A 26237-nucleotide genomic window follows, 5' to 3' on the forward strand; every position below is an offset into this window, starting at 1 on the left:
CATTTCTTTTACTGTCTATGTTCCAAACCTGTATGAGTTTCTTTCTTCTGCTGAACACAGACAGTTGCTGGCCATTGACTTTCATATTTTTTCTCCCACACTATAGAACCATTATGATATTTTGAAGATGCTTTAGTTGACCAGCTAACAGAATGCCAGCGAACAGAATCATTCCAGTGTCAAATAATTTCAACTCTAAAAGTCGCTTATGTTGCTTGTGTTCCAGTTTGTTTTTAATGAAGTTCATGTTTGTGCACCAATCTCTATGATTGCTTCATAGTCTTAACTACGTTTAACACTACAAAGTGTTCTAATGAATGGCTTAACCTGGGACAAAGCACTAAAAGTAAAAAAAACTAACTACCTTCATCTCTTATTTAACGTTTAACTTATCTTCTTAGTATATCTAGAACAGTGGTTCCTGAAACTTCTGGAATCCCAAAAATTAATTACAGTTAATTCAATATGCCAGCACTCACAGCTTAATAAAATGAGGGACCCTTAATGTCAAAAAGCTTGAGAACCAAATGCAAGCAGTATTTGTGAATAGAGGTCTTTACATTCATATTTGTGATGTTGTTTGCCTTCTAAGCATCACTATTAAATTTATCTACAAATGCAAATAATGCATTAAAGATACAAACCCAAAGGTTGGCAATAAACTACGCAAAAGCAAAACAGACTCTTGTGTAACAGCTCTTTTATCAGTGACATTAGGTCCTGGATAAATACCTTCTCTAGGCTATTTACACTCTTTACTAGAGTTCCCTTCATTTGACTCAGTAAGACCTCAAGCATGGCTCAGCAGGAATACAAAATGCTTGGTGACAAAATGTTCACCTACAAAGGAACTGTTATAACTTTGGCAGACAATCATGATCTTACTCCAGAATATATTGACAGTTTACAGGATTTTGAAACAAAGGATGATGATGTCTTTGTTGTTACCTTCCCCAAATCTGGCAAGTCAGATGTTAGGCTATATTTATGACATTGAAAAACTCTGTAGTCACATTTTTGGTATACTTTGACTTTGTAATGACAAAATGTTTTACATTATTCAATCAAACCCCTAGTATTTTATGCTTGACTCTACATCCCTCACTCAAGTACGGTGTGGACCCAGCGGATCATGACCTTAATTTATGCTGTAGATTTCCCGGACAAAGCCAACCAAATCACCCACGATCAGATGCCGTGGCTAGAGTATCGAGCAATGAAGAATAATTACAACACACGTCCATCTCCAAGACTCTTCTGCTCCCATTTACTCCAGCCGCTGATGCCCAAAATGCTCCAAAGAAAAGGAAAAGTGTGTACATATTTATCAATCGATTAATGAACTCTCATGATGTCACAATTTTTTTTTTAACAAGTCTGTCTTTGCTGTCAGGTCATCTATGTCATGAGAAACCCTAAAGACGTCATGGTGTCATATTTCCATTTTTCCAACAACATGAAAAACCTGGATTCTTCTGAGAGCTTCAATGAGCTGCTGGAAAAATTCTTCACTGGATACAGTAAGAGCCAAAACCAATAGTCCTAATATATCCTTTATTTCTTTTCTTTTCTTTTTTTTTGTGGAAATTAGATAAATACAAAAAAAGAGTTGAAATATATATCACTGATATATATATATCAGTGTAGATCATGGTAAAATAGTAAAAAAAAAAAAAAAAAAGGTCTTAAACCTACTGCAAATTATGAAATGCACTAATGTTCTGTCACACGCATCACACACTATGGGTGTCACGATGTCTAGCCTTTAAATAACCTGTAATGTTTCCTAGTTTACTTATTTTCTGAGTTTCATAGCTCTCTGAGTTTCCTAGGTTCCTTGCCTTCATGATTTTGATCCTGGACTGTTTCCTTGTTTGCTGCCTCCCCTGACCATTGCCTGTTTATTGGATTACTCTTTAGGATTTGCCTTGGATATTACTGTTTTGCTGGTGTTTGACCCTGCCTGTCTGAATACGATCTTAATATAGCTGCATTTGGATCCTCGACTATGTTGTCACGCTCCATACATTACAATAGGCAGTGCAATCCTAACAACCTGCACACTTTGCCTTTGTCTGCTAACCCACTACTTTCTTCTTCTATTGTTCTCTGGAATTGTCAGTCTGCAGTAAAAAAAAAAAAAAAAACGATTTCATTACATTTATTTCTAGTCATTCAAGACTAAACCTTATGTCTCTGACAGAGACCTGGATCAAACCAGAGTACACTGCTACTCCTGCAGCACTCTCCAGTAATTTCTCATTTTCCCATACTCCCTGTCTGACTGGAAGAGGTGGAGGTACTGGTCTGCTTATCTCTAATGATAGGAAATGTATTCCTTTACCTTCTCTGGGTATTAACAGCTCCTTTGAATCACATTCAGTCAACTAAAAAATCAATTTTGTTTTTCAACCCCCAGGACCACAAGGTAACTTCTTGGATGAATTAAATGCATTGCTCTCAAACTTTCCTGAGTTTTGATACTCCCCTAGTTATGCTTGAAGACTTCAACATCAGCAAACATACACTCGTTTGCATCCTTCTCTTCACTCTCTGAGGCACAAGTCTCTAAACTCATCCTTTTATATAATCTTACTACTTGTCCACTTGATCCTATTCAATCTAATCTTCTTCAAGCCATTTCTCCTGCAGCTGTACCTGCCCCTCACATCATTAACACATCCCTTCACACTGGTGTTTTCCCTCAACATTTAGACAGATTGTATAATCCCACTACTTTAGAAACCCACACTTAACCCATCTCTTTTAGGCCCTGCGCGAGTATTTTCAAAATCACAGCTTTTTCTATGCGGTTTGGCCGTTTGTCACCACACAAATAAAGCACCAGGTCAAAAGCAAAAAAAGGCCTCTAACACTAGCTTGCTCTATTCTTTTTCTGTTTTCTTTTTATTTATCATATAATAAAAACACCTAGCAAGCTATATGTACTGTGTTAAGCTAACTGAGGCTTGTTATACCACTTTTGCATGTCATTGTTCTTTCGTTGATTTTGATTGTTTCCATTGTCCTCATTTATACAGTAAGTTACTTTGGATACAGTCATCTGCTATAAATATAAATATAAATTGTATCTAAATGTTGTTTCTGGTTTGTAGTGATTGGTGGCTGTTGGTTTGACCACGTTAAAGGATGGATCACAAATAAAGACAAATACAACATCCTGATCCTTACTTATGAAGAAATGATCAAGGTGAGACAGGTTCTGTATATGACACTTTTAGCATTCCATCAAACTTATTTGGAGTTATTGTATTTCTCTTTAGATATAAAGTATATGAATATATATATGAAATGTGCAATTCTTTTATCAGGACCTCAGATCCGTCGTTGTGAAAATCTGTGAGTTTGTGGGAAAGAATCTGTCAGACGCAGCGATTGATAAAGTGGTGGAGGCAGCCACATTCAAGCACATGAAGAAAGACCCAATGGCCAACTATGAATTCTTTCCTCAGTTCCTCACAGATCACCCAAAAGGACTTTTTTTGCGCAAAGGTCAGACCAAAATGAAAAATTAAGAGTTGGCAATTTAATCATTTTCCCATTTCTACACTGTTAATTATTTGACTGTAAATTTACAATAAATTGCAGGTTAATAATTGCATGACTTTCACAGTAAGTTACTGTAACATTTTTACAGTAAATTATTGTGAAATGACAGCTGTATACTGTGACTTCACAGTAATTCTGACATCGCATTACTGTGATTTAGCGGTAAGCTGCTGTAGAATTAATGTATTTAACTGTGAAATTACAATTGGTGTCTATGTATTACTGTAATTTAACAGTAAGCAGCTGTAGAATTCATGTATTTAACTGTGAAATTAGTGTCTATTATTGTAATTTAGCAGCAAGCAGATGTAGAATTAATGTATTTAACTGTGAAATTAGTCTATCTATTACTGTAATTTAGCAGTAAGCAGCTGTAGAATTACTGTACATAACTGTGAATGTCTATCTATTACTGTGATTTAGCATAAATGATGGACCAAACAAAACTGATAAAAACAGTGACATAACTTTTATTTTTTAGAAGTAAAATACAATTTAATTACATGAATAAAACACTGGGCAATAGGGATTGACACTGGGTAACAGGAATGTGTGTCAAAAGAGAAAGAAGGAGACAGAGAAGAGAGAGTGAGGGAGAGAGATGTAAGAAAAGACAAAAAGGTGGGAATAGAGAGGGTCGCAGGTATCTCGCTCCTTCCCTCGCAGCTGGCACCTGCATAGTGTGGGTTCTATCCACTATATACAAAAGATAAGAAAGACAAAAAGTTTAAGTTACTCTGTGGTGGACTGACTCCCTGTAAGTATGGTGCTCGCATTGTAACACTAATCCTAAAATGTCTACAATTTAAGCAATTTCAACTATTAAAAAAAATGTGAATAGTACTCTCAATTAATATTAAATCAACAAACCAGGACTCTAATCACTCCTGTTACTTTTACCCAGTCCTATTATTTTTCACGTGAGTAACAGGACTGAAAGTAACATGATTGAGGTTAAAAGGTTAGTTCACCCAAAAATGAAAATTCTGTCAGTAATTACAGAGCACAAATTAAGATATTTTTGATGAAATCTGAGAGCTGGATCACTCCTCCATCGGCTTCTAAGGGTTTGAAACTTGCTGGCCCAGAAAAATGTATTAAAGACATCTTTAATATAGTCCAAGTGACTCCAGTAGCTCAATCTTAAGTTTATAAAGCGACGAGAATACTTTTGTGCGTAAAAAAAAAAAAAAAAAAAAAAACTTTATTCCACAATTCATTTCCTTCTCTGTGGGCCTTGAGTTTTTTCATGTAGTAAAACAGCGTAGCGCTTCTGTGCTATACGTCACACGTAGGCTCACTATTGGCCGACGCTGGTCATGTGTGTGATGCATGTGACGTATAACACAGAAGCGCTACGCTGTTATACTACATGAATTCACCCGAGGCCCAGAGAGAAGGAAATGAATAGTGGAATAAAGTCATTATTTTTGGGGGGGTTTTGCGCACAAAAAGTATTCTCGTTGCTCGGTAAACGTAAGATTGAGCCACTGTAGTCACTTGGACTATATTAATGATGTTTTTAATAAATTTTCTGGGCCAGCAAGTTTCAATCCCTTAGAAGCCTATGGAGGAGTGAGACAGCTCTCAGATTTAATCAAAAATATTTTAATTTGTGTTCCGAAGATGAGAGAAGGTCTTACGGGGTTGGAACAACATGAGGGTGAGTAATTACTGACAGAATTTTCATTTTTGGGTGAACTAACCCTTTAAGCAAAAATTGCATGCTAAATTGCATAGTAATTCAACACAGTAGCAAGTAATGTAAATTTACACTTAAAACTATTGTAAAGTACTGTAAATTTGACGTTTTTTAGACGTCAAGGCATGTTAAAATCAAATAAACGTAAAAACAATTAATTTTACACATTTATTTTGCAGTCTGTCTAAACTCTACATTGAATCAGGAGACACTATAGAACACATTAAAGGGATAGTTCACCCCAAAAATCTTTGGAACACAAATTAAGATATTTTAAGAAATCCGAGAGCTTTCTGTATCCTCCATGGACAGCAATTATTTTACTTTCAAGGCCCGGAAAGATTGTTAAAATAGTCCATATGTATACAGTGGTTAAACCTTAATGTTATGAAGCGACGAGAAAACAAAACAAAACAAAATAGAATACCGACTTTATTCAACATTTTTCCTTTCTGTGCCAGTATCCGATGCTGTTCACGTGATGTGTTCTCGATCATGCATGTGATTGCATTGGGCACAAAAAGTATTCTCGTCGCATCATAACATTGAGGTTGAACCACTGTAGTCACATGGACTATTTTAACGATGGTTTTACTACCTTTCTCGGACTTGAAAATGGTTATAACATAGTAGTCTATAGGTGGGATCAGAAAGCTCTCATATTGCTTAAAATTTTCTTAATTTGTGTAGAACAAAATTCTTGTGTTTGGAACATCGTGAGGGGATGTAATTAATGACAGATTTTTCAATTTTGGGTGAACTAACCCTTTAATAGCTTCAGTAAACTTCTTACTGCATAACTACATCTAGCTTAAAGGAACACGCCGACTTTTTGGGACTTTAGCTTATTCACCGTATCCCCCAGAGTTAGATAAGTCCATACATACCCTTCTCATCTCCTTGAGTGCCTCTGTTTGACGCACCCACCGCTAGCCTAGCTTAGCACAAAGACTGGAGGTAAACAGCTCCAGCTAGCATACTGCTCTCAATAAGTGACAAAATAACACCAACATTTTCCTATTTACATGTTGTGATTTGTATAGTCACAGTGTGTACAAATAACAAGGTCATATGAGACACAACCATCTTCTAACTGTATACATACTGGGAACTATATTCTCAGAAGGCGAAGCACTGCTACTTCTTTGGAGTGATTTACTCCAATTCTGAGCAAACTCTCTGCTCCTCACCACAGGGCTTCTCAGGTGCTGTGAGAAAATCACTCCCCAAGTAGCAGTGCTTCGCCTTCTGAGAATATAGTTCCCAGTATGTATACGGTTAGAAGATGGTTAGAGTCACTGTGACTATACAAATCACAACATGTAAATAGGAAAATGTTGGCGTTATTTTGTCACTTATTGGGAGCAGTATGCTAGCTGGAGCCGTTTACCTCCAGTCTTTGTGCTAAGCTAGGCTAGCGGTGGGTGCCTCAGACAGACTTACGGCAAGCACGGAGATGAGAAGGGTATGTATAGACTTATCTAACTCTGGGGGATACGGGGAATAAGATAAAGTCACAAAAAGTCAGCATGTTCCTTTAACACAGATACTGTGTTTCATTAGTCCGTTCTTAAATTGGAACACAGCTTATTAAATTGACATCCATTCGAAGTCAATGAGCTTCCTGATAAGAGTGCAGACTTGCTGGTTCATGTGACCTCTCTGCCTCTTAGATTTTGTGCCCGTCTCTGGGTTGATGCCCAAGAAGCACCTACAAACAAAAAGACAGAAGAAACCTGTTAGTTTAATTCAAGTGTGATGAAAAAGGTGTCAGTTCCCAGTCACCACCTTCAGTGGGTCACTGCTTTTGCAGTACAGAGTCAAATTAAAGTTAGCTCAGTTTAAACAAAGGTGAAATTCAGGTGTAAGTACTGCAATTCAGAAAAAAAAATGCATGGAACTGAACTGAAAAACATTTCCATCACAAACACAGTCAAGAATAGACCTTCACCAAAGTAGAGGTGTGTGATTTACCTAGGCAAAGCATTGGCACACTACAATTTACATAATTTACATGTTCCGTTTGCAGAGGATGGAGTAAGAGCCTGTTGCCTGTCCATCTCCCTATGGCTGTTTCTACTTGTACTCTTCCTCCTAGAATTATTACCCGTTCACAGATGATGTGATAAACATTTCATTTCTTATATCTTTTTCACAATAAAGCACCCAGTTTTCTAGTTGTTTCTGACTTTTTTAAGCTTTGTCTCTGGTCTAATCTGGTCTGGTCTCCAGCACAGACACACAAATTAAGGCCCCGTCCACACTACTGCGTTTTCGTTTAGAAACGGAGAATTAAAACGAATATCTCCGTCCACACCAGCGTTTTAGCTGCGTATAATGCTGTGTTCACACCAAACGCGAATAGACCGTCTGGCGCGAATGATTTCAATGTTAAGTCAATGCAAAGGCGCGTTTACGCGCGTCTGGAGGTCTCGCGGCGCGAATGGGGCGTTAAGCGCGGCGCGGAAGACGCGAATTGACGCGCGAAACGCGCGTTAAGCGCGAATGGTGCTTTTTGTGCATTTAGCGTTTGACGCGAATTCGCGTCTGCCGCCCGAGTTGAAAAATTTGAACTCAACAGTATGTTCCTGCAGCCTCCGGTTGTGCAGGAATACCCTTCTCCACTCATTCAACAAGGAGGAACGACAGATGTTGTCAGTGAGCAGTCAACCGGAGCTATATGACAAAAGTTCATATTTCTATAGAGACAGGAATAAAAATGACCTATATATATATATGTATATATATATATATATATATATATATATATATATATATATATAAAACATATTAATAGATAAATTGAATATAGGCCAAAGATAAGAAACGTTTCATTTTACCCCAAACGAATTATATTTTATCTTGAACCACTAAAGACACATCAGAGCCAGCGGCAAATGTCAGAAGATCTAGCCGAGGTAAGGCTACTCTCGGCGGATACATGATGACGGAGCTCCCGTTGATCGCATGGAGCTCATCTCTGAGATCGGCGAAACACATTTTTTAAATAGACGCTGTCATTATAAATAAACCGCATATTTGAGTTTAAAACAACTACATTCTCGCCTGAAATACTTTTAAAACTACATTTCATGACACAATAACAGTAATATTTTGAAAATTATCCGAATAAAAATGGCGGTTGAAAATGCTGCGTGAACTCAGCTGGATGAAGCCCCCCATTCATTTTTCTGTTGACGAGAAAGACAACGGTTGCTCCGTTTCACACACACAGCAGGGAAGAAAATTATAAAGTTACTAATTTGAGATGAATTTAATCCACCTTTGCCCAAATCCACAAACACCATAATTTATCTAGTTGATAATAACTGTCATAATACCCACATTAAGGCCACATCTTACCTTATAACTTTATTTATCGTCGGTCAATGTAGAAAATGCTGTGGTAAAAGAGAGAACGCTGTTAGAGTAACTAAGATAAGCTTTAAGTAAAGCTAAAGTTAAATGTTCGACGGTGTATCTAATCAGACATCTCACAGTTAACTTAATACGGTATAATTAACACTACAACCAACGTCTTTTCATTCAAATTTGCGCGCTTAAACGTCGATGCGAGTCTGCTCCAGCTAAGTTACAAAAACATGACAACAGAACCTACAACTAACGCTAATTTGGTTCATACTTTTAAATTACATGCACTATCATATAAAAAACATCAAATTGATAAAGTTTGACATTTAAACACTTACCGCTGTCTGAATCCACCGAATGAGACCACGTAGATCAGAGAGCTCTGATGACGCTCTGATGACGCTGCCGCAGTTGCCACTCAAAAAAGACGGCATTCACAGTAGTTTCTTGTAAAAGCCCCGCGCCTGCATTATTTTCACAGTAAAAGTCTAAATACGGTATTATATTGTGAATTATCACAGTTAAAGCCTGTGAAGTGGTAATAATGTAATTAACTGTGAAATATTACAGTTATATCTTGTGAAATCCTGGAAAAATTTTACAGTGTAACCATTGTTGTTTTCCCTGCATGTCTCATTCAGCCCTGTAAATGCAACATCTATCTCTTCACATTAGACCTTTAAAAATAGTTAATTATATAAAAGTTAATTAAAGGGATAGTTCACCCAAAACTGAATATTCTGTCATCAATTACTTCGGAACATTATTTTATTATTTATTTATTTTTTTAAATATAAGATCTTTCTTATCCTCTATAGACAGCAATGGTCCTACCACGTTCAAGGCCCAGAAAGGTACCGAAAACATCAATACAATAGTCCATGTGACATGAGTGTTTTTTTGCGCCCAAAAACAAGTTTCATAAAATTACGGCTGAATCACTGATGTGATTACATTAAGGTACCTCTTGGGCCTTAAATGTTCTAAGACCCTTGCTGTCTATGGAGGGTCAGAAAGCTCTCGGATTTCATCAAAAATATCTTAATTTGTGTTCCAAAGATGAGCGGTCTTACGGGTTTGGAACGGCATGAGGGTGAGTGACAGAATTTACATTTTTGGGTGAACTATCCCTTAAAATGTGGTAAATCTGACATATCAGCTGCAGTGGGAAAATGATATATTAATGTGTTCAACCTGCTGTGTTACAGGAACAGTTGGGGACTGGAAGAACTCTTTAACTGTGGCTCAGAGTGAATGTTTTGACCACGTCTACCAAGAAAGAATGAAGGACGTTCCTCTTAACTTTGTATGGGACATCTCAGAATTGCATGGATGAAAACTCAAGCTGTGACATCCATTTTACAAACTAATAAAGATAAAACGTCCTCTTGGGATAATAAGGTTCTATCTGACATTTTTGTTAAAATTGAGTTATTCACATATTCTTATTCTGTGATGACTTATTTACATTGTGTGATAGATTTTTTAATGTTACGTACATTTTGGGACTTTTTATATAAAAAAAAGGTTCTATTCTATTCTAAACAGTCAACTGGAATGCAAAAACATTGAAGCTCATTATCTCAAAATTCCATGGAATGCAGATAGAATTCCAGGGGATGGATGGATGGATGGATGGATAGATAGATAGATAGATAGATAGATAGATAGATAGATAGATAGATAGATAGATAGATAGATAGATAGATAGATAGATAGATAGATAGATAGATAGATAGGAATATGGGTTGTTTTTAAACATATAGAGTTTCAGAAACGTCAAATTCTTCTTGCCTTTTCAGGTAAATTGGGACACTGCAATTGGTAAAGCTAGATACACATTTTTATCTAGTTTGTGCTTAGATAATACAGTTTCTTAAAAATGACATAGTACAAATTATGTTTTTAATTGACAATTTCCACAAAATAAAACTCGAGGCCTTGCATAGATTAATTGCAAACAGACGTCTTCTTGACTGTTTGTATTTAAATCTAGATTAAATGAATCTTTTAACTCACACTGGCCTTTGAAAACCTCTAAGTGAAGATACTTGCCCAGAAAAAGTGTGGGGAGCGAATTTCTGTTTTATTAAAAGTGTGTGTGATTCTCGGGGGGGGGGGGGGGGGGGGGGGGGGGGGGGGGTCAATATTTGTTTAAAACCGACTGTATTCCATTCTGATACCTCTAGTTGCTTCAGTTACTCAAAATGACCAATAGATGTCAGCAAACACCGTCATGTTCAGGTCCCAAGTCCATAATCGTACAGTTTTAGTAACAGACCATTCCAGCTAAAACTAAGTCAATGAGTTGCTCATGCTCCTGTTTGTTTGATTGGAAAGCAGTGTAGTTTGTGCACCGGCCTCTATAATTGCTTCATAGTCTTATCTTTCTAAACTGCAAACAAGTTTTCATGATGGGGTTAACCTATGACAAATCCCTAGAAGTGAACTCTCTGCCCTCATCTACTACTGTGTGACTTTTATTATTGTGGTTTTTAATGTTAGGTTTAAATTAGGCTTAAGTTATCCCATTTAAATAAATACGAGAAAATTTTTAAAAAAATAACATAAAAGCTTTCCTTCTTAGCTTGTTTATGACCACTTTATTGACGTTTATTCTCTAGGTGCATTTTAATTAATACATTATTTTTAAGAAATTAAAATAAGCTAGGCCTAACTGATCTAAAATAAATGTTAAAACCATAAAATCGAGATGCAAATGTAAAACCTTTATTTTTACATTTGTTTATTAAAGCTGCGGTAGGTAACTTTTGAGGCTCTAGCGGTTAATAAACAGAACTGCTTGCGTTTTGCGGAAGAACATCGTAGCCGGAACTACTTCTTTCTGTTTATGTCTATGAAGAATCACAAAGGTACTGGGTTACTCCGCCGCGGTACCTCCGAAGCAATCTAAAATAGTCCGAATATAAACACTTATTATAGGTGCACCCTAGTGATTCAGGACAGGCTAAAAACACGGTTTGGAAAATGAATTCATGGTGTACTCGCTTATTATATACATTTTTCTACATTTTGAACACAAACAAAGTTACCGACCACAGCTCTGATTGGTTGTTTCTTACCGGGAGCGGATGAATTTCTGCTAATGGCAATAGGACCAATGGGAGGAGCCAGTGTTTTTCACAGATTATTTGTCTCATTTTCTACTGTCAGGACATAATGACAGGTTTAATAAATATGTAAAAAAAATATATTTTTACAAAAGTTACCCACAGCAGCTCTAATTTCATATACAAGCATTCTAAGTGTCTGTTAACAAAATGTTAAATAAACAAGAAGCTTCTATCAGAAGACCAACATTTTAGACACCAAATGCCTATTTTTGTTCTATTTCGCCAACAAAAATGGTTCCAAACAAAGCCACAGCGCTGTTTAACATCTCTGAACAACATGCTGGTGTTTCATTTTTGTCAGTATTGCACACTCCTTGGCTAGATGTCTAAATCTTTTTTGCATATTTTCTTATAAATAAATACATATACTTTATATTATTGTTTGTTACACACCTAATTCACAGATCATTACAATAACAATGACAAGACAAACAAAATGGCTATCCATTAAAATATCTTTGGAGTAACTGTACTTCTCTAAACATTATATGAATCTCTGTAGACCCACCAGTGAAATTAATAAATCTTTCATAAGGACCTCAGATCTGTCGTTGTGAAAATCTGTGAATCTGTCAGACGCAGCGATTGATAAAGTGGTGGAGGCAGCAACATTCAAGCACATGAAGAAAGACTATGAAAACTATGAAATCAGCAAAAAGGACAGGTTTTTTTTTTTTTTTGCACAAAGGTCAGACCAAAGTGAAAAATTTAAGAGTGGGTCATTTAAGCATTATCATATTTCTAAGAAATTATAATTTACCCTGCATGTCTCATTCAGGTCTATATTAATGCAACATCTCTTGACATTGAACCTTTGAAATGGTTCATTATTTAAAAGTTAATTATTAAATGTGATGAGTTTGGGGAAATGATATATTAATGTGTTCAACCTGCTGTGTTACAGGAACAGTTGGGGACTGGAAGAACTCTTTAACCGTGGCTCAGAGTGAATGTTTTGACCACGTCTACCAAGAAAGAATGAAGGACGTTCCTCTTAACTTTGTATGGGACATCTCAGAATTGCATGGCTGAAAACACAAGCTGTGACATCCATTTTACAAACTAATAAAGATAAAACACTTTCATCATCATACAATGAAGGCATAATAAGTGAATATTAGTGATTTTTTTTTATTTATTTTTTTTACATGTGGACATGTGGTGTAAAAATAAACCTTCCAGTTACAATAACTGTTTGCTTTCTGTGAATAATTCATTCATTCACCTTATTCCCAAAGTAAAAAATATTTTCTGAAATGAACTGACTTTTCACAATCAAACTGCTATTGATTTAATCCAAATGGGTTTTAAATCCTGTTTCATTAAGACAGTGTTTCTTTCTATTTATTTAATGTTATTATGATTATTATTTCAATTTATTACAAAAACTGAAACTTCGTACACTCTTAGAAGAGATTGAACCTTTAGAGTTCAAAAAAGAACCTTTAAGTGCAACCTTTGCTGTGGTAAAAGGTTCATATTAGAACCTAGCATATTTAAGGTTCTTTCATGAACCTTTTTTAAGATGTAATGTAAAGACTAGCCAGAGTACAGTTGTAACACGATTTGCTTAACTGTTACATTAGTAAATTATTAATTTACACACGGAGTATAATTTACTCTTATTCATTTACTAATTGTGATGTGTTATGTGTTCAGTATACTGCAGGGTCACGTTGTATGGTCCGTATAGGAGCAGGGTTGGAAACCTCTGGATTAAGTTAAAGGAATTGTTCTCCCGAAAATAAAAATTTGCTGAAAGTTTTCTCACCATCAAACCATCTGTATATGTGTACAAGTTTATTTCTTTAATCCATAATCCACAATAATCCTCCAGAAAATAAGTCTATCATTTTGTCCTCTCACATTAAAATACACCCACATATTTGTCTAGCTGTTTTGGACTAATTTTCCTGTGTAAAAGGTCCTTGATCTGCAGCCTACATATTTCTCTGATTCAAACAAGATGGCTTTTCAGAAAGTATGAACACTTGAATGTAGGTAAGATTCATTTAAAAAAGTAACATTTTGAGCAAAAAGCTGAGAAAATTGGTTCATTCTGTAACATTAGGCAGTTTTTGTTTATATGCTGCTTATTATTAATGACTGTATAATTGCCCATTTGTCATTTCAGCTGTCCTAAAACTATAATCAGTTATATGAATGATCAGCCCAGTGCTGCTTCATAAAGAAAGTTTATTAGGCTACTAATGTTAATCAAACAAAAGAAAAACATGAGAATCACTCACTGCTCTTAGCTGAATAACTTCTGTAATTTTAACAGATAGTTGTGTCAATTTGCTTCATACTGTAATACGTACAGTAAAATACATTAGGATACTAAAATACAAGTTTTTTTTTTTTTTTAGTTTTTTTTGTAAGGTATGTGAAATATCATGACTGGAAAATACGATGACAGAAAGCAGCCTATATAAAAAGAACCAAAGAAGAACCATACTTTGAGGATGGCATTGACATTTTTTCAGTATTTTTTAAATAGTTTTCACACTTTTTATGACCTTTTTGATTTTTTTTCTTTTCAATTCACTTCAAACGGTCTTGCAAGCCTTTAAGTAGGCTAAACAAAAACCTTATGCAGTAAGTTAAGGTATTCAAATCACAATTAATTGTATACAATTATTTATTTATTTAGGCTATTTAAATAAAACTGGTTGTAGACGCGTCTGATAGTTCTAAGATCCTTCAGTTCCCCAGAAAGACCAGTAGATATCAGCAAACACCATCAAGGTCAAGTTGCAAGTCTATAAACATAATAATGATGGATCACTTCAAACCCTAAAACTCGTGTTTGTTTGCGTTTGAATGAATGCAGAGGTTTTAATGATGTGGCAGTGTGCATCAATTTTTATAATTTTTTCATAGTCTTATCTACATTCAAAACTGCAAACAAGAGTATTTATGATAGGGTTAACCTAGACAAAGCCCTAGAGTAAACTTTCTTAAACTGCCCTCATCTCTTATTTTACTATTGCGATAGGTCATCTCAAACGTAAAACCTAAAAGTCTATAAGCTGCTCATGTTCTTGTTTGAGAACCAGTGATCTGGAATAATATAAACATGAAACAAATTGAATGAAAATAAGTGCATTACAGCACTTATATCTCTGATATTGTTGGCCTTCTGAACTTTACTATTACATTTATATACACAGGCTGATAACAGAAATTTAGGTTAAAGCAACAAGTCCCAAGTTCAGCCATGAACTTGGTGAACTTGTTGGGTAACGGCAAAGATAAGATACTTTCCCAGTGAAATCTGCCCCTAGGTCTTCTCCGCTTTTACGCTTTACTAGCTGATTTGACTTGTTGATTTGGTTCAGTAAGAACTCAAACATGGCTCAGCAGGAATACAAAATGCTTGGTGACAAAATGTTCACCTACAAAGGAACTGTTATAAGTTTGGCTGAAAATCATGATCTTACTCCAGAATATATCGACAGTTTACAGGATTTTGAAACAAAGGATGATGACGTCTTTGTTGTTACCTTCCCCAAATCTGGTAAGTGAGATTTATGTATAATATAAATGACCTCTGTATAGCCAAATTTTCTGCATAATTTGACTTTGCCCATTTAGGCTATAACGGAAAAGTGTGAACTTTTCATTAGCACATGAATGTTCAAGTTAATAACATAAATGTTTACATTATTCGATCAAGCCCAGTGTATTTTATAACTGACTAACTTTATGCTGGTTTCGCAGGTACGGTGTGGACCCAGCGGATCATGACGTTAATATATGCAGAAGATTTCCCGGACAAAGCCAACCAAATCACATACGAACAGATGCCTTGGCTGGAGTATCGGATCACAGGGAGAGATTACAACACACGTCCATCTCCAAGACTCTTCTGCTCACATTTACTCCAGCCGCTGATGCCCAAAATGCTGCAAAGAAAAGGAAAAGTGTGTATGCTTTCATCAATCGATTAATAAACTGGCTTGATGTCATGCACGTTTTAACACGTCTGTCTTTGCTGTCAGGTCATCTATGTCATGAGAAACCCTAAAGACGTCATGGTGTCATATTTCCATTTTTCCAACAACTTGAAACAACTGGATTCTTCTGAAAGCTTCAATGAGCTGCTGGAAAAATTCTTCACTGGATACAGTAAGAGCCAAACAATACAGCCTAAGTTTATATATTTTTTTTTTCAAAAGATATTAAATAAAATACAAATTTTTTAAAGTTTTATGGACAGATAGTTGACAATGTGGACAGTATGACTGAGAGCGACTCTTGAGGGACCAGCACCCGTTTAAGTTGTGGTGTGAGCTGCTACTAACAATGAGAGGAAGAGGAAGTGGTTTGGGTCCCTCAACAGTCACTCTCAACCTCAATCTGTCTATTAAGGTTTTTAAAGGGGTCATATGACGTTGCTAAAGATAACATTATTTAGTGTATTTGGTCTAATGTAATGTGTTTATGTGGTTTAAGGTAAAAAACAACAACATTATTTTCCACGTAATGTCCATTATTGTTGCTCCTCGATGCCCCACCTTTCTGAAATGCGTCAATATTTACAAATAGTTCTGAAAAGCAAGTTGTGCAGCTATGCAGTGCGTTGTGATTGGCTGAATATCTCAAGCGTGTGACTGAGATATCACCCCCCTAATCATACTGTGATGGAGTGTCCCAGTCAGAACACCGGCACGACAATACAAAACCGGTAAAACCCATTTCAAACGAGGCATTTGTTACATCCAGTGTGGACATAATTAGTAATTATAATGACTTATATTGTCTTTTTATGCATTGCGTTACATATTGCACTGCGTAAACACAAAACCATGTCTGCATTTGTGATGAGAAAAACAACAAACAACAAGCATTACTCTACACTGCTCAAAACTCGTGTTCAAAAAAAAGTAATCAGTGGCAAATTCTTTAAATATGAAAACGTACTTACAGGCTGTGAGTCTGAAGTGCCAGACTGTCCTTGCAATGTTGGAACTGCCTCACTTTATAAAGCAGACAGCGGCATTGTAGGCTACTCTCTCAGAAAACAGTCTTCATCCTCCGTAAAATGTGCTGCACACGTCTGAATATTTGGGTTGAACTGTTCTGGAACAGTGTTGTAAATACAACTTAACTAAGTTAAGAAACAAAGTAGTTTCTAGGGCTGGGACAACGCGTCAAGGTCATCTATGACGTTGACGCAAAAAATACGTTGACGCAAAATATGCGCATCAATTCATAGACCTGTTTTTATTTCTCTAAAAAACGTTTTTCTTATGTGCACTGAATATACGCGATGGCCGGATCAACATTCTGTCCAATGTTATATAACCAATCCAGGGGTTTTTCTGCATTGGTCTTTTTTTTGGTGGCTGTCAAAGCCTTATTTGATCGGTGAGTGATGTAGAATAGAATGACTGCGGCGCCTGACAGGGTGCGTACTAGAGAGAGAGCCCTGGCTGTGCACACACACTCAGTCTTCAAACAACACGAGTGCTTCTTGCTCCCTCTCTCCCTTGTGCATATTAATCAAAATCATTAAACACATAGAAAAAGGGCGAAACACCAAAGTTTCACGCGCGCTCGCGCACTCACAGTCTTCAAACTACACGAACGCTGTTTTGCTCTCTCTCTCTCTCTCTCTCTCTCTCTCCCTCGTGCATATTGACCAAAATCATTAGACACGATAGAAAATGGGCGGGACGCCAAAGTTTCACGTGGAGCATTCTGAGAATATTTTTTTTTCTCCATGACAGGCTGCTGGCTCCCACTGTTAATTTTTTTTTTTTCTTTTTTTTTTTGGAAAATCACTCTCTGTATTAGCTTAAAGCCCTCCAGTTTACATTGGTTACTGTATTCTTTCAATTGCTCTAAACAAGTATTTTGGGTGACCTTTTTTATTGAATGCTAGACATCAAGTTGTTGTTATTTTCATCTAAAAGAAGAACTTTTTTCAGTAAGCTAGGCCCTATGTGTTCAGTAAGCTTGTTTCAGTAAGCTATGTGTTTTCAAGGTTTTATTGAATGCTATCTCTATACAAGTGCAAAGTAATGCATTCTTAGTCAGTCTTTTATTTTGTATTTTAAGAGTAATAAACATATATTGCAATGTCAAGGAATTCATGTTTTTTTTTTCATTCAGATATGTAAATCAACATGAATAAATTGTTAGTAGTCAATTAATGGGGAGATAATCGAAATCGAATCGGTCTGAAAAATTAATCGTTAGATTAATCGATGCATCGAAAAAATAATCGCTAGATTAATTGTTTAAAAAATAATTGTTTATCCCAGCCCTAGTAGTTTCACAACAAAACACACAGCATCTCCACGATATGGTGGCGGCAACAGCAAGAATAAAAGTTACGCCTTCTTTCTTTGCGTGAACATCTGCAAAAACATAATGCAAATCTTCCCACATTGTGACGTAGAGATGTGGAGGGGGGGTGTTAAAACAAGCTGTTTTTTTTGGGGGGGGGGGGGGGGGGGCAGGGGTATGACTCTTAACTTTTAACTCATGGTTGACTCTTAACTTTTATAAAGAATATCTCTTTGGATTTGATACTTTAGTTTTTGCAACTTTACAAATCGTCTTTATGCATCAGGAGCTTGTAACACTCCAAAGAGAAAGGAAACATTGAAATCATATGACCTCTTTATAATTTGTCTTAATGTATTTCACAACACTTCAGCTTGAGGTTCTTAGATGGGGGTCATATTTCAGGATTCTTTACCTTAAAGTCTCTGAGAACCCTCTAAAGACTCCGAGTAGTTTGCAGTTTTGGAAAATAGTAGCACGGGACTGAAGTGTTCCTGATGATTTAATTCTTGGTTTATCACCTAATTCAAGTCTTTTGCACTTCATACCTTTTCTTCTCTACTTGTGACCGTGTTTGCCTCACTGAGAAATTTATATAATTTCAATCCCTTTTTTTGGACAATTCTACCTGTAAAAGAAAACATGCTTAATAGCTACACACATCTCAATATAAAGTGTTTTTCACTTCCATCCCTCATTAATAAAAATGTATATCTTATAAATGATATATAATAAATTATAGTTAAGATTTATGTGATTTGGATTTAGTACAATGTGCTGTAACTTTTATACATACTTCTTAGTGTAGGTTTAGTTAGTATAAAAATAAAGCATCTTGAACCTGTTGTGCAGTCTGAAAAACACTAATGTTGTTTCTGGTTTGTAGTGGTTGGTGGCTGTTGGTTTGACCATGTTAAAGGATGGATCACAAATCAAGACAAATACAACATCCTGATCCTTACTTATGAAGAAATGATCAAGGTAAGAAAGGTTTGGCCTATGACCCCTTGACCTTTCCATCAAACTTTCTTTGGAGTAATTGTTCTTCTATGTGTGTGTGTGTGTGTGTGTGTGTTTGTGTGTGTGTGAGGAATAATTGATGACAGGCCGTTGAGAAATCCAAGATGGCGGCACATCCACATGCAGCGGCTTCTCTCTGTCCCGACAGAACGGTGTTTTCGTGTTTTTTGCCTTGTGAGTGGCAGTGTTTTTGTACATCTTATCACGTCTACCTCGATGTCGGCAGTACCACATTTTTGCAGTTAAACTCTGCGCACGTGGAACAGCTGCGGGATCTTGGTCTGCTACGGAGGCCTACACCATCACCAATCCCCACTACTGCATCTCGCCCACAGCGGAGGCGCCACAAGCGGTGTGAGAGGAAGCAGAAGAGGGGTAATTGCGGAGGTATCAGGGCTAGGCTCCCCACCATCGTACTGGCTAATCTACGCTCGTTGCACAATAAACTAGACTACATTCGATTACTACATTCTGCTCAGAGGACTGTAAGAGACTGTTGTGTTTTTGTGTTCACGGAAACATGGCTCAGCAACAGCATTGCAGACAGCGTTATTCAGCTCGACCAGCTAACGTGCTATCGAGCGGACAGAGCTCTCGTCGCGGGACGAAAAACCTGCGGTGGTGGGCTTTGTGTTTACATCAATGACGCGTGGTGCCACGATGCTGTTGTGAGCAGCAAACACTGCTCACCCCTGGTGGAGTTTATGATTATTAAGTGGCGGCAGTTCTATCTGCCGAGGGAATATAATGCTATACTGCTCATTTCAGTTTACATTGCTCCGATCAACATCAAAAGCAACAGGAACGACGCACTTAATGAACTGTACCAGCACATCAGTGAGCAGCAGACAGCACACCCTGATGCTTTTCTCATCATAGCTGGGGATTTCAACCATGCTGACATAAAGAGTGTGTTTCCAAAGATACACCAACACATTAACTTTCCAACATGAGGTAATAACATTTTGGACATTGTTTACACCACACAGATAGGAGCTTACAGAGCCCTCCCCCACTTCGGTGCCTCAGATCACATCACTGTCATGCTAATGCCTACATACAGACCGCTCGTTAGAGTTGCCAAACCAGTTCACAAACAGATTAAAGTGTGGCCAGAAGGATCATCAGAGGTTCTTCAGGACTGCTTCAACACAACTGACTGGGACATGTTTAAGCAGGCTACCACATACAATAACTCCACTGACCTCCAGGAGTACTCAGAGACTGTCACTGCCTACATCAACAAGTGTGTTGATGATGTAACAGTCACGAAACCATCACTGTCCGGGCCAATAAGAAGCCGTGGATGACAGGGGAGGTCTACAGACTCCTGAAGATCCGGAACGCTGCCTTCAGAGCTGGAGATGAGGTGGGCCTGAGAACAGCCAGGGCCAACTTCTGCGCAGCATCAGAGATGCTTAGAGACAGCAATCCAGGTAGCTCATCAATTCAGTGACAGCAGAGACACTAGGAGCCTGTGGCAGGAAATACAGACCACTACGGACTACAAGCCCCCACTACGGACCTGTGACAACATCTCTCTGCTGAACGAGCTGAACACCTTCTTGGCTCGCTTTGAGCAACAAAACAGCACCACTGCACAGAAGACTCCACCTCCTCCCACCAACCAAGTGATGACAAAGCTCCAGGTCCTGACAACATCCCTGGGCGTGTACTGAGAGACTGTGCAGCAGAACTCACTGATGTCTTCACAGACATTTTCAACATCTCACTGAGTCAGGCTGTTGTTCCCACATGTTTCAAAACTACCACCATCATTCCAGTTCCAAAGAAGCCATCTCCATCCTGCTTCAATGACTACCGTCCTGTTGCACTTACTCCCATCTTCATGAAGTGCTTTGAACGGCTAGTCATGCACCACATCAAGTCTTCCCCCCCAGACCCCTTCCTGTTTGCATATCGGTCCAACCTGTCAACCGATGATGCCGTCACAACTGCTGTCCACTCAGCACTCACACATCTGGACAGAAAGGACTCATATGTCAGAATGCTCTTCATAGACTTCAGTTCAGCATTCAACACAATCATCCCTCAACAGTTCATTTACAAACTGGTCCAGCTGGGACTCAACACTTCGCTGTGCAACTGTCTGTTGGACTTTCTGACTGGAAGACCTCAGGCAGTACGGGTCAGCAGCAACACATCCAGCACCATCACACTGAACACTGGGGCCAAGGATGTGTGCTGAGCCCCCTCCTCTTCACTCTGCTGACCCAAGACTGCACACCGTCATACAGCTCCAACCTCTTCATTAAGTTTGCGGATGACACGACTGTGGTGGGTCTCATTAGCAACAAAGATGAGACAAACTACAGGAGCGAGGTGAGCTGCCTGGCCGGGTGGTGCAGGGACAACAATCTCTCTCAGAACGTGGAGAAGACAAAGAAGATTGTTGTTGACTTCAGGAGAGCGCACACTCAGCACGTTCCTCTGACCATCAATGGTGCGACTGTGGAGAGAGTGAGCAGCACCAAGTTCCTGGGTGTGCACATCACAGAGGACCTCTCCTGGACTGAAAACACAGCAGCACTGGCCAAGAAATCACAACAGCATCTCTACTTCCTCTGAAAACTGAGGAGAGCCAGAGCCCCACCCCGCATCATGTACACCTTCTACAGAGGCACCATCGAGAGCATCCTGTCCAGCTGCATCACTGTGTGGTATGGCGCCTGCAACACGTCCTGCCGAAAGACTCTTAAAAGCTTATTGAGAGCAGCTGAGAAGATCATTGATGTCTCCCTCCCTCCAACATATTTACGGAACCTGTCTCACTCGCAAAGTCCTCTGCATCGCAGGTGATCACACCCACCCATCACACAGCTTCTTCAGCCTGCTGCCATCAGGGAGGAGACTGCGGAGTCTCTAGGCCAGGACCAGCAGACCGAAGGACAGTTTCATCCACCAGGTTGTCAGGAATCTGAACTCACTCCCAAAATTGCCCCCCTCCCCTCTTCTGCCCCAGGCATCACTGAACTATGAACACCAAACCCCATCCCCCAGATTCCACATCCCCAGGTCCTTCAACCCCCCACTAATATACGAGGACATGCACCAGTCACTTAGTGCAGCATTGGTTTGCTCACTACCTCATTTCAGCATGGAAATGACGTCATTCCACATCCTCATCAGTCAGTTAAATCAAATAACTGCACTTGAGCCCTTTGTCACTTTAATCAGACTAAATAAGCGTTTTTTCTCACTAAAAATATTTTTATCTGCACCGTTGTTCACTTCATTGCGCTGCTTTATTTAACTTTATTTTTAATTTTATTATATGTGTTTTTTTACATTCCCTTATTGTATAGTTGTATCTAAATTTTATATTTGATCTAGATTTTTAGGCTCTACTGTTAACGTTATCTGTATGCACCGGGGGTCTGAGGGTAATGCAATTTCGATTCTCTGTATGTATGTACTGTACATGTGGAAGAATTGACAATAAAGCAGACTTGACTTGACTTGAATGGTGGTGATTAAACCTAATAATTCAATTCTAATAATTACACAGGACGCTTATACTACAGTTGTTGTTGTTTTTTCCTATAGTTTGCACCATCTTTCTTTAGTTAGTTGGTCTTTATGTTTCTGTTTGTGTTTCATTATCATGTGTATTAAATTTTGGTTCCATTCCAGTCTAGTTGTCTGGTGTCACCTGCCTTAGATATGTTATATATTGCTCTGTTCATGTTGGATTACCTGTTGGATTTATTAAATATTACGTATTTGCCTTCATCGTGTGTTTATACAACACTGTCGTGTGACAGAACACTGGTCCACAAAGAAAACCAGTAGCAGCATGTAATTTAAACTCGTATTTTCATTTTGTCTTTGTTTATATAATCACTTTGCCACCATTCATCTGCTATGCCTTGAGCACGGAGCATTGCGGTATATGTGGAGTGGGTGCTTCGCTGCGAGGAATGAAAGCCTGAGCCCACTGCAGATGGAGATAATGCCTCAGTCACAACATCAGAGCAATCACCAGAAAGAGAATGCCAATAGCAAGCCAAAGAGAACCTCCTCTGAAAAAGTGTGCATGCCGACTGTTTCATCAATTGCAGAAGCAGTACTCGTGAAATTCGTCCCTCTGTTTCACCTCACATTCATTGGTGGGGCTCCATCTCGGGCTTCCTGGAAGTATTCGTCTCCTGCACCTGAGGAGCCCGTGACTCTACGTCTGGCTTCAGATGGCTGCCCTCCAGCTCATCCCACCCTCTAGACAACTGTTCTACTCTCACCCTCGATTCCGACTCCTCACTGGGCTCCCTCGGTCAGCCAGCTCCACCAGGGTTGGACTTCACCACACCTCCGCTGTAGATTTGCCTTTCCCAGTCACTGGAACTCCACCTACATCTTGGGCGATCATTGCTGTGGCTCCGTTGCAGATATCTTGATCCATCGCTCCACCTCCTCAGCTCTCTGTCTGTGCAGTGGGCTTCACCTCCATCACCGCTTTCGCCATTGAGCGCAGTCCTGGATGTGACCTGTGTTTCTCTCCTGCTAAAGGTTCCTTCCTGGTTCTCACCAGTGAGGTGAGGTTGCTAATTCCAAAACATAATTTATTGGAGGCTTGAGTCACTGAGGCCAAGTTATCAGCGAGAGAGGGAGACTGATTTAGCATTTGTCTGTGCGTCTCTCAACGTCAGCGGAGTCCCTACTACTAGCGAAACTGTAAGTTAATCTTCTTCAAGAACAGCGCCGTTAATACCTCTCTAGTGAAAAATGTTCTGGATCTTTTAAGTTGCGAAGCTATTTACTGATAAAAATGTCGGAGCAGCACTGACAACACGTTTCTGTGTGAGTGTGAATGTGTGTCTGTACTGTATGTGTGGTGCATTTGTTAGAGAGCGAGAGAAAGATAGTATTTGCTTTCCATAAATAATAAAACTTAATATTGTGGCAAAATGTAATTTTTATCTTATAGTTTACTATATTTATTTGCTTGGTCAGTGTCATTGTGGGATTTAATTATTTTGCTTTTGTAAGCTGTAAGGATTTTGAAAATAACTGAAATCATATGGTGAAGTGATATGGACACATAATGCAGTGAAGACCTGCCTGGAACTACTTTAGCCAAGCATTTCCTTGAAAATAATTGCAGACCTTCATTCATTCATCAGCCAATCAGATTCAAGCATTTAACAGAATGTGTGTGTAAATATATAAATATATATATGACATCATTAAGACACAATTCTGTCATTATTTACTCACAAGGACCAAAAGAGTAGGCTATATTTTATAAATTTGATCAAACAAAATATTTATTGGTGAACCTACTTTTTGTAATCTCTGTTTGATGATTTACACAACAATGATTTTAAATTATCTTTTCAGAGTCATTTCTCCAAATTTGATGTGCGATTAGATTAATTAATCACCACATCATGTAATTAGATTAAAATAAAATCGCTTACCAGTCCTACAATATATTTATATATATGTATACACAATTCTTGGTAACACTTTAGAATAAGGTTCCATTAGTTAATGTTAGTTAATGTATTAATTAACATGAACTAAGCAAGAACAATCCTTCTACAGCATTTATAAGTCTTAGTTCATGTTAATTTCAACATTTACTAATGCATTATTTAAATCAAAAGTTGTGCTTGTTAACATTAGTTAATGCACTGTGAATTACCATGAACTAACAATGAATAACTGTATTTTCATTAACTAACATTAAGAAAGATGAATAAATACAGTAATAAATGTATTATTCATTGTTTGTTCATGTTAATTAATACATTAACTAACATTAACTAATGGAACCTTATTCTAAAGTGTTACCCAATTCTTTTATCAGGACCTCAGATCCGTCGTTGTGAAAATCTGTGAGTTTGTGGGAAAGAATCTGTCAGACGCAGCGATTGATAAAGTGGTGGAGGCAGCAACATTCAAGCACATGAAGAAAGACCCGTTAGCCAACTATGAATCCCTTTTTCTGACTGCCGCAGACCATCCAAAAGGACTTTTTTTGCGCAAAGGTAAGACAAGTAGTGTCAAGTAAAGTATCAAGATACAAATACATAAATGTGTCACCTTCGTGTTAATCAAATTTTTGCATGTATTATTTAAACATTATTTAAACATTTATTATTACATGTAATAAGTGTCTAATATCAGCAGCAATAGGAAAATGTTGTATTAAAGGGATAGTTCACCCAAAAGTGAAATTTCTGTCATTAATTTCTCACCCTCATTACTCACCGTAAAACACAAATCATGGTATTCTCATGAAAAGCGGTGGAGAATGAAGGAAGAGAACAAAATCATTGAATAAAATTGTTATTTTTTTATTTTCTTTGTGCACAAAAATATTCTCTTCTTTGTACTATAATTTGCTTCAGAATTATAACATTATGGTTGAACCACTGATGCCTGATGGACTATTTTAATCGATGTCCTTACTACCTTTCTGGGCCATAAAATTTGGTAGTTGTGTTGCTGTATATACAGGGTCAGTAAGCTTTTGGATTCCATCAAAAGTTTCTGAATTTGTGTTCTGAAGATAAACGAGTGAGTAATTAATGACAGATTTTTTATATCCCTTTAATGTTTCCAACCTGCTTTTTTACAGGAACAGTTGGGGACTGGAAGAACTCTTTAACCGTGGCTCAGAGTGAATGTTTTGACCACGTCTACCAAGAAAGAATGAAGGACGTTCCTCTTAACATGGTCTGGGACATCTCAGAATTGCATGGATGAAAACTCAAGACGTGGCATACATTTTACAACCTAATAAAGATAAAACCCTATCATGATAATAAAAGGAAACACTTACATGACTACATGACCACATACATGTTGGTTACATGACCATATCAAAAAGGATAACAATCAGTGATTGATGAGGTTAATATGGGCCTTCTGAACTTTCTGAATTTTCCAAGTATTCCAATGAAATGTTTTTGTGGGGGGGGGGGGGGGTTGTTGTTGTTGTTGTTGTTGTTTGACCACTTGTCTGTTTACATTTTCATTATCTTTTTAGGTTTACTTCAGTGGTCATGTGGTATAAAAAATAAGCCTCCCAGATGTATTACTATTTGTTTAATAAGATAAGATAAGATAAGAAACACTTTATTCGCCAAATGCATCAGCAGATACACAGGAATTTG

General features: G+C 37.8%; 1 protein-coding gene across 3 annotated transcripts; it reads left to right on the plus strand.

Annotated features, from left to right (window-relative positions):
• The first annotated feature begins 686 nt into the window (after positions 1 to 686).
• Positions 687 to 25907, plus strand: LOC127988088 (amine sulfotransferase). 3 transcript variants are annotated; one of them, XM_052590618.1, is made up of 6 exons: positions 687 to 966; positions 1111 to 1312; positions 1394 to 1520; positions 3117 to 3211; positions 3333 to 3513; positions 9853 to 10044. In XM_052590618.1, exons 1-6 carry the CDS (start codon positions 797 to 799, stop codon positions 9978 to 9980), a joined length of 903 nt encoding a protein of 300 aa, XP_052446578.1. In that variant the 5' UTR covers positions 687 to 796; the 3' UTR covers positions 9981 to 10044. The 3 variants fall into 3 exon arrangements, with proteins under 3 accessions (XP_052446578.1, XP_052446577.1, XP_052446576.1); XM_052590617.1 differs by lacking the exons at positions 1111 to 1312; positions 1394 to 1520; positions 3117 to 3211; positions 3333 to 3513; positions 9853 to 10044 and adding exons at positions 15502 to 15704; positions 15783 to 15909; positions 18962 to 19056; positions 24926 to 25106; positions 25700 to 25907 and having other exon boundaries at positions 694 to 962; XM_052590616.1 differs by lacking the exons at positions 687 to 966; positions 1111 to 1312; positions 1394 to 1520; ... (1 more) ...; positions 3333 to 3513; positions 9853 to 10044 and adding exons at positions 15076 to 15298; positions 15502 to 15704; positions 15783 to 15909; ... (1 more) ...; positions 24926 to 25106; positions 25700 to 25907.
• Positions 25908 to 26237: the final 330 nt, after the last annotated feature.

The sequence above is a fragment of the Carassius gibelio genome, chromosome B22 (genome assembly GCF_023724105.1).
Source record: "Carassius gibelio isolate Cgi1373 ecotype wild population from Czech Republic chromosome B22, carGib1.2-hapl.c, whole genome shotgun sequence".
Lineage (NCBI taxonomy): Eukaryota > Metazoa > Chordata > Actinopteri > Cypriniformes > Cyprinidae > Carassius > Carassius gibelio.

Bases quoted from the DNA above. Each gene is read 5' to 3' on its own strand.
- LOC127988088 (XM_052590618.1), top strand. From the start codon at position 797: ATGGCTCAGCAGGAATACAAAATGCTTGGTGACAAAATGTTCACCTAC. The intron at 967-1,110 runs GTCAGATGTTAG...CCCTCACTCAAG, and splicing joins ACCTTCCCCAAATCTGGCAA to TACGGTGTGGACCCAGCGGA. The intron at 3,212-3,332 runs GTGAGACAGGTT...TTCTTTTATCAG, and splicing joins CTTATGAAGAAATGATCAAG to GACCTCAGATCCGTCGTTGT.